Source organism: Octopus sinensis, linkage group LG14, assembly GCF_006345805.1.
Source record: "Octopus sinensis linkage group LG14, ASM634580v1, whole genome shotgun sequence".
Lineage (NCBI taxonomy): Eukaryota > Metazoa > Mollusca > Cephalopoda > Octopoda > Octopodidae > Octopus > Octopus sinensis.
Genome location: NC_043010.1, coordinates 35,702,631 through 35,715,673, shown reverse-complemented (window position 1 = coordinate 35,715,673; position 13,043 = coordinate 35,702,631). Strand labels below are relative to the sequence as shown.

The 13,043-nt window shown below is 37.4% G+C and overlaps 1 protein-coding gene across 1 annotated transcript in view; it reads right to left on the bottom strand.

Moving 5' to 3' along the window:
* Positions 1-11,944, bottom strand: part of LOC115219095 — a 32,375-nt gene extending 20,431 nt beyond the window's left edge. The window contains exon 1 of the mRNA XM_029789168.2: positions 8,655-11,944. Within this exon, the coding sequence (XP_029645028.1) occupies positions 8,655-10,496 (1,842 nt within the window). The 5' untranslated portion in view covers positions 10,497-11,944. The remainder of the gene's footprint in view (positions 1-8,654) is intronic.
* Positions 11,945-13,043: the final 1,099 nt, after the last annotated feature.

Below are 13,043 nucleotides of genomic sequence, written 5' to 3'. Positions count from 1 at the left end.
AACCACATGGTTCTGAGTTCAGTCAGTTCCACTCCGTGGCACCTTGGGCAGGTGACTTCTACTATAGCTTTGGGCCAACCAAAGCCTTGTGAGCGGATTTGGTAGATGGAAACTGAAAGAAGCTCATCATGTGTGTGTGCATGTGTGTGTGTGGAGGTGCAATGACCAAAGCCTTATATGTGGATTTGGTAGATGGAAACTAAAAGAAAGAAGAATATTGTGTATATGTGTGTTGAGGTATATATGAACAGGTGTGTTAATACATACATGTATGTATGTTAGCATGCATGTGTGTCTGTATATTTATTTACATTGGCAATTGTTTGTATGACAGTGGTAGTCTGGTTAGTGTTGTCAGTCTCTTCTGTTAACAAATGAGCAACACGGTCGACCAGAAACAAAGGTGGATAATGATGAACAGAAAGCCACCGTCGAGTCAGATCCTTCTCATTATTGTTGTTATTTGGTGTTAGCAAGCAAACAATACTGACTCACCTAGTTCAAATCGGTAAAGTAAAAAAGTTGGATAAGTGGTTTCCACATGAACTCAATAAAAATCAGAAACAGCAACGTTTGGAAGCCTGCATTGTGCTACTTTCTCGTCACAAAATTGAATCATTTTTTAATTGAATTGTAACATGTGATGAGAAATGGATCCAATACAACAACCATAAACGTTCAGCACAATGGTTGTACAAAGACGAGCCACTAAAACACAGTCCAAAAAGCAAAATTCATCAAAAGAAGCTGATGGTGTGTGTTTGGTGGTCTGGCACAGGTGTGATCCATTATGAAATTGATGAAACCTGGCTCATCAATTACAGCCAAAGTATACAGCAGCCAACTGGACCAAATGATGCAGAAACTTACAAAAAAAAAACAGCCTAGATTAGTCAACAGATCCACTCCTATTTTATTGCAAGGTTAGTGTCAGGTTCAGCATCCAGCTGTAAAACAGGGTCTTGTATAACTAGCATATTCATCCAACACATGAAAGCTTGGGAAACACTGATGTAAAACAAACAAATGAATTTTTATTCACACACACATACACATAAATATATAGGTACAGGTATGGGTATGTGGTTAAGAAGCTTTCTTCCCAACCATGTGGTAACGGGTTCAATCTGACAGCACAGTATCTTGGGCAAGTGCCTTCTACTGTAGCCTCAGGCCAACTAAAGGTTTGTAGGTGGATTTGGTAGAGAGAAACTGAAAGAAGCCTGTCGTGTGTGTGTGTGTACCCTTATCTAGACATCATGTGATGGTTGTAAATGAGCATTATCATTGGACAAGTGAAGTTACTTGTTTCCAGTCTTTCATGTAAACCATGTCTAACTATGAAAAAATATTATCTTCTAGCTTGGAAACAGGTGAGGGTTAGTGACAGAAAGAGCATCCAAGCCTTAAGCAAAATGCCTTAGTAAATTCTGTTTGACACATGAAAGCATGGAAAACTGGCCGATATATGATGATGGTGATCCAGCACACAAACATATAGACAGACAGGCACACACACATACACACATATATATGCATACATACACATAGTTGAACAACAAAGGAGTAATTATGTCAGGTTGGACAGGTGACAGCTCACACTTGCAAACTATATTCCAAAAAAGGCAAAATACAACAAACAAAGAAGACACCATTTTGAGGTATTACAGTCAGAAATGTTACATAAATGAATACAAAAACCAGGTCTCTCATGGACACAACAACAATAATGATTTTTTTTATTATTACTATTATTATTATTATTATTATTATAATCCAACAATAAAAACCGTTTGTGACCTGACCTTTCACAACAATTGAAGACAATGAATAATTGAATAATTAAACAGTCAGCCTCATTTACTGTAGAGGAGGGAAGGATTTGTAACTGTGACACTTGATGGCTCTTCCGAGTACTAAAGTAGGCCAAAGTAAAGTGAGACAACGATAACAAAGAATGAAAGGAAATATATATGTGTGTGTGTGTATACATACACATATATATGCACATCTATATACCCACATATATATATATATGTACACATATATGCAGGTCTTGCATATATGTTTATACATGCAAGTGCTACCAGTCAAGAACTCTGCATACCAGAAGCCAGCAAGTGTACAGGGTCATCAGGAGAGAATGTGTGTCATGTGGTTATTAAATAAAGCTCACTATTTCTTTAGCCATCGCTCATCGTCTCTTTTTAACCAAATCCAGTGGCTAGCCTTCTCCACTGTAGTTTGGATATCAGCCATGGTGGTACTGAATTTACGATGAGTTAGGCCTAACGACAACAACAGTCGTCTCACACTGCATCCAACAAACCCTCTACATCCAACTTCGATTGGAAAATGCTCTGCTTCCCAGCCTGCATCTTTACATTCCTCGAGGAGGTTTACAGCATGTTTGGGCTAAGTGTGACGATATTTTATGTCTTCTGTTTTTTTCAGGAACAGCTTAACATATTGGGGAGCCGTCAACAGCATTGGAGAGCATAATGATTAAAGCTATAGTTGAGAAAAAGTTAGTTCACATAGAAGACTGGAAGCCATCTGAATATTGGGGGGAAAGGGTTACATGTATCATGATGATTTACACCAGGTATCAAAATATCAAATTTTCAACATCATAACTGCTGCTCAATGCTCTGTGAATTTTGTAAAGGTGGTAAGGCATGATATGGAGAGCTGCAACAGAGACAATGAAGCTGTGACCAACAGGAAGGAACACAGTAGGCATTCTGACTGCATTTGCATGCCACAACTCATCCAATAATTGCAAGACAAGGAGATGCAAAATCTGAGCAAGGGAATCCAGGCTTTGGTAAGAGAGATGGGAATTGGTGTTACCACCATGAAACTGGCCCTGAATGGAGGACTTTTACAACCACTCATACAAGAGATGCAAGGGACAAATTCTGACAGCCAAAGCCAAGGAGAACCACTTGACAAAGGCAAAGAAGCTTTTGATCAAGCTGATGTGTCCTGTTGAGCCGGGAGTGATATGGTTCTTCTCACATGAAAAGAACGTCTGTAAGGACCAATTGCACAATACCCAGAACAACAGGTGGCTTGCCTACAATCCATGTGATATCCCACATGTCATGAAAACCAAGTTCCCCAAAACTGTGATGGTTTTTGGATGTGTCAATGAGGGTATGTCATGCTGCTACACATCTGGGAAAAAAGAGAAAGAGAGAAGGGGAGAAAGAAGGAGGATTGGGGAAGAGTGGGAGGAGAGACGGGGGAGAAGAGGTGGCTATAAACAGAGAGACAGAGATCCTAAATGCATAAAAACTGAAACCCGACTGAGTCTAAACTGTAATGCTACAGTTGTCATAACCACATGCTCTCTTTAGATGCGATAATAACTAAACTGTTTAGCATAATACTGAGTTCAAATTTTGGCACAAGGCCAGCAATTTCGGAGGAGGGGGTAGGCGATTCTATCGACCCCCAGTGTTCAATTGGTACTTAATTTATCAACCCTCTAAAGGATGAAAGGTGAAGTCAACCTCATCAGGAGTGTTTCTTTATAACACACCCTTCAAGTTTATTAGATAATTGAACCAAAGTTCAGATTTAACTAGCAAAGTGTATGATATTATCTGACACAGAGGGAAAGTTCAAATGAAAATAAACTATATTTAATTCTTTTAATTTAAATATTGAATTAATAAGTATTATGTGTGGCACTAATCTTGCATATGGTGTGATAATCAACAGACTCAGGATCTGGTACTTGCTAAGTGTTCGACTGCGTATGTTGTTTTTAGATGTTTTAAAGGACAACAGTAAGATGAAGGTAGAAATATAAGTTGAATTACAGTCTTATTGGGTGTACCACAAGGTAAAGAAAGGCTATAAGAGGGATCAGGCTGAGCAGATATAGAAGAAATTATTGGGATAAGCAAATTAGACACATTGGACCTATTTATATAAATATAAGCCAGTGGCACGTAAAAAGCTCCCACTACACTCTCGGAGTGGTTGGCATTAGGAGGGCATTCAGCTGTAGAAACTCTGTCAGATCAGATTGGAGCCTGGTGCAGATGCTGGATTTCTACACCTCAGTCAAACTGTCCAACCCATACCAGCAAGGAAAACGGACGTATGATGATGATGATGAATTCATCAATCACCATCTGAAAGTTTCCGTCTTTTGTTTTGCATGTATACTGGTATACATATTTTGTATTTGATGTACTTAATATATTTAATATATTTGATATGTCTAATTTGCTTATTCCAATAATTGCTTCTATACCCACTCAGCCTTATTGAGTGCATGTCTTTTTGTAACTAAAGTGTAGTATCACTAAGTTACATTAGTATCACTAAGTAATAACTTAGTATCACTAAGTTATCATTAACTAAGTTCTAGTATTGATAACTAATTTACCATTAACTAATTTAGTATCACTAGGTTATCATTAAGTTCTAAACAAAATTGACAAATAATGATAGGAAAATATTAAGGTTTGACAGAACTGTAAGAAAAAGAAAAGAAAATAACATCTATGTAAACCAAGTAGAGAAGACAAAATTAATTAAATATAAAGGCTGAAAATAGAAATTTAATTCTGTAGCAATGCAACAATGTGTCATGAACTATTATAGGATATTATGTGATTATACAGTTTCTGGTTAAGACTCATGTAAGATAAGTTATAACAAGGACTTTAAAAAATGATTGATTATTCTAATTCTAGGAACTTATAGGTGTTCATAGACTTGCTTGTCAAGAGTTATAGTGGAAGTGCTAAGTGGAAATGAAAATATTATTTAGGGTATAGTCAAGTCAACACATGGGGTAAGAAGAATAGAAGTGCATGAAAGATATTATTTATAGGCTGGGTGGGGAGACATTGTTGGAAGAAGGAAAAGTAATATACTTCTAATAGAAACCAAATATGCTGAGATATATTTAGCCAGAGTAAAAAGCAGTAAGAATTTCTAGTGGTACTGTAATTGGTAATTGGTTTGGAGACTGTTGGGTGTTAATGTTTAAGTAATTATATAATAATCATTTTTTTCCCCTCCAACATCTATTAGTTTATAAGGTGACCTTTGGCTTAATGTAGATGGTATATGATGGAAGTTTATAGTCATCTATACACTACAGTAAAGAATGTGCAAATTACCTATTGGAAAATAACAACCACTCATAACATATTTTATAGATACTGAAAATGTGTCTGCAGATAGAAATTAGCTCAGACTGTCAGTTAAAAAAATTTAGGTGGAAGAAAATATCAAATACAACATAATTATCTTATGAAGTGAGTAGAAAGGGAAGTGCTAGAAAATTCATACTTATAGATCTTCCAAACCTGGAAGAAGGAGTAGTTTTATATTCCCAACAGAAACCAAATGTTTAGTTAGAATTTAAACTGCAAAGAGTTATAGTAATAGTGTACAGATTTGGGTGGTTTACATGGATTGTTAAAGTTTAAGTAGTTATTCTATATCCATTTTCCTTCTCCAATAATGGAAAGCTAGGAGTAGAAAGTTATAATTTAATAGTGTGATCTCAGACACACCGTGAAAGATAGTACTAGTTCACATGGATATACAGTGTATTAAAGGATTTATAAATCATAGAATATTTAAGGGTTCTAAAAGTTTTATCTCAACACACAAGGATCAACTCAGAGTATCTGTTAAATAACTTCAGGTTAGAAGAAATGCACTCATAAGAGAATGATGTACATAATTTTCTTATTGAAATACAGTTTAGCAAAAAAGATATTTTCCCATTAATATTACAAGGGGCTTTAAGGTGGCAAGCTAGCAGAATCGTTAGCATGCTGGGCAAAATGCTTAGCAGCATTTCTTCCTTCTCTATGTTCTGTGTTCAAATTTCATCAAGATCAACTCTGCCTTTCATCCTTTCAGGATCAATAAAGTAAGTACCAGTTGAGCACTGGGACTGATGTAGTCGACTTACCCCCTCCCCCAAAATTGCTGGCTTTGTGCCAAAATTTGAAATCAATATTGTAAGGGACTTTACTAGTATCTAGAGACCAAATATAACTTGATAACAAGATGTTTGTTTTTCTATTGAGGTTACAGAAACGACAGATATACTAGTAAAGTTTTGGTTTTCAAATGAGTTAGCTGTTAATCCTATGTAGGAAATGTTCATAGCACAGGTGTTGACTGTAGCACAATATCCTATTTCATTTGCCATACAGTTACCTGCTAGTGGCTAGGGGGTTGATGTTATTATACCTGCAGTTATTGAAGTTGGTGGAATTCTGATGGTTAGATTGAGTAGATTTCTGCAACAGATTGAGGTAGCTAATTGATGAATACGTAACATACAAGTTGAATAGATATTTTGGAACAATAGAAATTCACTAATGTATAAAATAACATAAAGAATTACCAAAATTTTCATTATAAAATGTTTTATATATATATATATAAAACATTAAGCCTTTAGCATTCAGACTACTTAGTCAAAAGTAATACTTATATATTCACATTTCTTTGAATTAATTATGCATTATCTTGTAGCTTCAAGATTTCAATAATGTGATTGTTTATTTTTAACAATGACATTGAAGGACAGGTGAGAGAGATTAAACATAAAACAGGTAGAATTTTTTGGCCGGATATGTCCAGTTTAAATGCAAAAGGGTTAAGCACATGCACAACTATACACTATTCCCAAACAGACCAGTTTATTAATAATTGATTACAAGGTGTGGATTTCAATTCTTGTAACTGATTTGAATATATTCCTCCACTTATACACCCATCCATTCCCCATTCCCATTAAATGTACACTAAATGTATACACATACCTAATATCCATCAAGTATTGTTAATTCTTTATCCACCTTTTTTTTTAACCTTTCCTTCAACTTTGTTATTAACATCTCAACCCCATATCTAACAGTTTCTTCCTCACCAATTATTCAATTTCTTTCATCTCAAAATTTATAAATGTAATTTTTATTCTTCTCTGATACAGTCTAAAAAGAAACCCCACAAAAACCCAACATTAGAAAAAATATACACATATATCATCATCATCATTTAATATCGGCTTTTATGTTAGCATGGGTTGGATGATTTGACTGAGGTCTGACAAACCAGATAGCTGTACCAGGCTCCAATCTGATCTGGTAGAGTTTCTGCAGCTGGATGCCCTTCCTAATGCCAACCACTCCGAGAATATAGTGGGTGCTTTTACGTGCCACTGGCACGAGGGCCAGTTAGGCAGTACTGGCAACGGCCACGCTCAAATGGTGCTTTTTATGTACCACCTGCACAGGAGCCAGTCCAGCGGCACTGGCAACGACTTCGCTCGAATGTTTTTTCACATGCCACCAGCACAAGTGCTAGTAAGGTGATGCAGGTAATGATCACACTTGAATGGTGTTTTTTACGTGCCACCAGCACGGAGGCCAGCTTGTTGCTCTGGCAATGATCACACTCGGATGGTACTCTTAGTGCTCCACTAGCACAGATGCCAGTCATCAAATTTGATTTTGAGTACATACATGTACATGTATGTATCTAAACATATGTGCAATGAGAAAAATATGAAGACTTTTTTTATGCATGCAAAGGTATGCATGAAGGAATCATCAAGAGTAAAGGAACTTTCATATTTTCCACTTTTGCCATGAGTCTACAATTTACATTGGAAACCATCACCATCATTGTCATTAACATTTAATACCCATTTTCCATGCTGGTCTGGATTGGACGATTCAATAGGAGCTGGCAAGCCAGAGGACTGCACCTAACTCCAGTGTCTGTTTTGGCAAGGTTTCTATGGTTAGATGCCCTTCCCAGCGCACCAACCATTTTACATAGTGTACTGGGTGCTTTTTACATGAAACCAGCACCAGAGTAAGTTTACTAAGTAACTTGCAAAACGCATAGTGACAGACATGTATGTAGGTTAAGTTTGGGAGAGTGTGAAAGCAGTGTGATAAATGGTTAGAGATGGGGATACAGGTGGGTGCAGTGAATGGAGTGCATGATTGGAGATATGGGCAATGATGAAAATCAGTTGGGGTGGAGGAGTGAAGGAAACAGAAGTGGGTTAGGGAGAAGGTGATAAGTGCCAGTAACAGGAAGACAGTATGAAGTGTAGGAAGTTAAATATTATCATTTACAGCACCTAGGTGAATAGTACCAAAGTTAGAAGAGTGACAGGGGGAGAGATATTAAAAGAAGTGTTGTTGGGGAAGGTCTGACAGGATCTCATTTTATATATTGAGATAAAAAGTTCCTGCTTTTAAGGGTATCACAAAAGACCTGACTGGAGGCACTAATTCTTTTACATGGCTTAGAAAAACTGAAGGACCACTGCAATAAGTGTGTGAATATGTTGAATAAAATCATAATTGATACTCCTGTATTTTCTTTTACCCAAAGCCAAGAACTTTTCAGCATACATTTATGTATATTCTTGTAATTGTCATTTTAGTAAATAAATTGGCATAATATAATGTCTAAAAGTTGATGAACCACCTATTGATCCCCTCTATTTTCTTATTGCTATATATATACATATATTATATATATATATATATATATATATATATATAAAATCAGCTGATGCTTAAGCCCACATCTTCAAGAACATTGTAAACTTTTCAAATACAATTCATATAGAAAATTCTTACCTCATCAACACACATCTGATTCTCAGAACAAGGCACCTTCCTGAGAAAGTCCTCCAGCCCTTTAGGCCGACATTTATAATCAAAGGCTATTGTATCAATCTTGTCAAACATTCGAGAACAGCGGTTCAAATCATGTGAAGTCCGGTTGCCATAGTATTCCATGAAATACTCACTGTCCACCAGTACCAATGTCAGCATTGGATTGGATGAGTGTTGGTCAGCAGCTGAGATGGGATTTTTGCTGTTAGAAAACACTTGTCCATATATGATTCCTTGGGTGTGTTCTAAGTCTCTAAGGTCTGTCTTCTGAAAGCCAAACTTTGCCAGAAACACAAAGAAGTTGTCACTTTTCCAAACACCTTGCAGGTGAAGGGCCTGGCTAGTTGTTGGCAGCATCCCCAGTGAAACCATTGTAAATGCTACAAATATCACATTGTATGAAGAAAGGACAGAGTGTAAGAAAAAAGCAGAAACAAACTGGTGATACAAAGAGAACAGCAGTGATTGAGGTTTACGATTTCTGTTGGTGTTAGTAGTATGGCTGTTGTTGTTAGTGGTGCTGGTGTTGATGGTGTGGATGGCATTGTGGTTATAGTTAATGGCATTAGTGGTTGTAGTAGCATGAATACTGTTGTTGTTGATGGTTGTGGCGGTACAAATGTTGATGTTGCGATTGTTGTTATTCGGGGTCGTAGCGGTGATGCAATCCTCATTGTTTGTAGCGTAGCAATGGTTAATACTCCGGTTATTGTTTTTGCATCTTTTATTCTTACCATCGCTGTTGTACATATCGAAGTTGCAATCTTTGTTCTTATTGTTTATGATCCGCTTGTCACCATCATAGACGTATTTGTTGCTATAGTTAGTGGTGTAAGAACTGTTGCTAATCTTATGGTGGTACTGGCCATGAGGTTGCTGAAGATGCTGAAGTTGTCGGTAGTGATGACAACAGGCGCAGGCTTTCTCTATTAGGCAAGTTTCACAGTCGTAGGATAAAACTAGTAATAAACAGTGGTCACTCAGCCTGGAGACGTTGTCATAGGATCGATGAGAGTTCAGTTTCAAGAGAGGGTTTTCATTGTGACCGGGTAAACCCCTTTCACTCACACACCAACGATAACCAAAATTATTACAGACAGCAACATCGGTAGTATCAGTAACAACAGGAAGACTAGATTGAAGGGAGTTTAAAACAAGCAGCTCGATCAGAACCACCCTACATGACGATTCCTCACAAAATACTGGGCAATTCAACAATTTTTGATAATAATTTAAACGAGGGTCCTCGGTATCCGAACTCGTAACATGCGGGTTTCTTTCTCCCTTTTTACAAGCCTTAATCCAGCACGCTAAAATATTCGTGGGAGAACAGCTAGTATTAATAGTTGTTGTTATTGTTGTCGAGATAGCGGTGACAATATTGTTGTTAGTAGTGTTGAACGAGCTTGGGAATATCAATTTTAACCTACCTAATGCATTGCTTCGCGGGAGAACCAAGCCAGGATGATGGTTGAAGTCTGAATTCAACACCCCAACAACAGAAGTTTTTACCAGCGGGTCACTACTACAACCATCCTTTCCTTTTTTTTCTTCTTCACAAGCTTTGATTAGACTCCCAATATTACAATTATTATTAACAACCGTAAGAATATTAGTAACAGAGGATGGAGGGATAAGAATGAAAGTGTTGTTGTTTGTAGCCCCTGCGGTTGCGGTGGTCATAGCGTTGCTGGTGATCTTTGACCTACCTCGTACACCACCGACACCGCTTCGGGTAGGGATAACATAAGGTTTCTTAATACAGTAGTCATTCTGTTCTCTCTCTTGTAATACAGTTCCCATTCGATGACAGATTCTCGCTTCCTTCCTGATGGTGACGACGGCGACACTGGTGAAGATGATGACGATGATGATGATAATACTATAAAACAATTCTTGAAATTATCGAATTGTAACGTTTATATCACTCTGAACATTATGGCAAATAAACAATAATTGTTAATGTTTGTACATAAAAATTATATTTTATAAAGTTTGTGTGTCTTTGTTATCAATACTACAACTGGAGACAAAGCTTATTAATGTAGTTGTTTCAGTTATTGTAGTGTTAGAGGTGGAAATCGTAACATATTCCTGTAGTTATTTTCTTGTATTTCCCCCGTTTTAATTTTCTCAGAACACAGTAATAAAAATAGTTGCTATGACCGTCGTTTTTCAATGGCGTGAGTCAACGGGGGGAGTGTGTTTCTGATGTTATTGCTGTTGATAGTGGTGTCGTTTGTCGGTGAGGTATTTTACGGTGCGGTTGTTATTCGTTGAGGTGTGAAGGTACCGTTGTTGCTGTTGTTGTTGTTGGCGTTTGTTTGCTAGTTTTCCGAGCAATGTTTCGCGGCGTAATGGTGTGGTCGTTGTTGCGTTCTTGTAATATTTCTACTAAAATCACATCTTAGATAACAATGAACAAAGAAAGTTCAAATGAACGAGACGTATACAGCTATTATTGATTGTGATAATGTTGCCGTGATGATAGAAGATGCAGTGTTATTAATCCATTGTTTGTCGACAACCGTGAGTATTCTTCCCTTGCAGTTACAAGCAGCTATGAAATCCATCAAGCTTTTTAAATATATAATAGAGGTAGACAGACAGTGAGAGGAGATTATATAAGGATGCGACTGTGTGTGAATTAGAAATGTCGTTTCCTTTTAAGAATATTACAACTTTGTTTGAGTCAGGAGTCTATATGTGTGTGCGTCTGCTCACGACGATTTCGTAACCGTCAACAGCAGTGACAGCACAGATATGATTAGAAAACGTTGACAGATGAACAGACGGCATTTTTGTAGAATGTCAATATGTGCGCCTACTATGATGACAGGTGCACATGGCGATGCGGGGAACGTCTTATTCTGACACACCGGTCGCCGGTCTGGAAAGTTACTTCTTTGTACAAAATGAAAGTAAGTCGCCGCCTGAGAACACGCCTCCTGAAACACTGTCAAATATATGAGGTAGAAAAAAAGATGTTGTAAAATGAATATATTAATTGACTTTTAAAAAAGCAGAGAACTATATTCTATGTAGCTAGCTCACATGTAGGAGTGATGTGGCAGGGAACTAAGTAGTTATTTGTAGTAAGTAGGGAACTACTTATAATTAGAGATTGTCAACTGCGTTTTAACAGTGTAAAAGAATCGCATTTCTTGTTGCATTTCATGTGAGAGATACAAGGAACTATATTCTAGCCAGATGGTAACAGAAAACTATATACTCGTTTACGGTGAGAGTAGTATAAAGTTAACTCCATAAATCAGGGAAACACTTTCTATTAAAGAAACTGAAAGCGAGAGAACTAATTTTTCAATCGACCGTGTAGAGGGGAAATAATTGTGGATTTTTGACAATTCCATTGTAGGGGGCATAACTTCTGTTTGTCAGATTATTCAGCATAAAAACGATATTCATGGGAACGTTCGAGCACTAACTAAACCTTCCTGAAATCATAACCAAGGAAAAGGAGAAAATTAGGGGGTTATGTAATTCTAGAAATGTTATGTTTCTGAAAAATTACGGCATGATCAAAGCTGATAAGTCTTTGATCATAAATCTCCAGTAAGGGACGCAGAAATTGTCAAGTTTACTCTTTTATTTTTACTTGTTTCAGTCATTTGATTGTGGCCATGCTGGAGCACCGCCTTTAGTCGAGCAATTCGACCCCAGGACTTATTCTTTGTAAGCCTAGTACTTATTCTATCGGTCTTTTTGCCGAACCGCTAAGTTACGGTGATGTAAACACACCAGTATCGGTTGTCAAGCGATGTTGTGTGGACAAACACAGACACACACACACACACACACACACACACATATATATATATATAGCCCGTCGTATATATATACATATATACGACGGGCTTCTTTCAGTTTCCGTCTGCCAAATCCACTCACAAGGCTTTGGTCGGCCCGAGACTATATAGTAGAAGACTCATGCCCAAGGTGCCCCGCAGTGGGACTGAACCCAGAGCCACGTGGTTTGTAAGCAAGCTACTTACCACACAGCCATCAAGATTAAATTGATGAAGATAGAACAATTACATGGATAAGAAAATCTTATGTTTTGTTGATAATATGCTGAGAGGCGTAAAATATTTCAGTTGACGCGGGCTTGGTTGAGTGATAAGATGTTTGCTTACCGCTCATATTTTGCATGGTTCTGGGTTCGGTCCCACTGCACAGCATCTCGGACAAGTATCTTCTACTGTAGCCCAAAGCCGACTACAGCCTTGTGAGTGGATTTAGTGGATGGAAACTGAAAGAAGCCCGTCGTAGATCGCTCGCCAATACACATTCTTTATTTTCTCTACTTGTTTTTTTTTTGTGTTCCTTTCT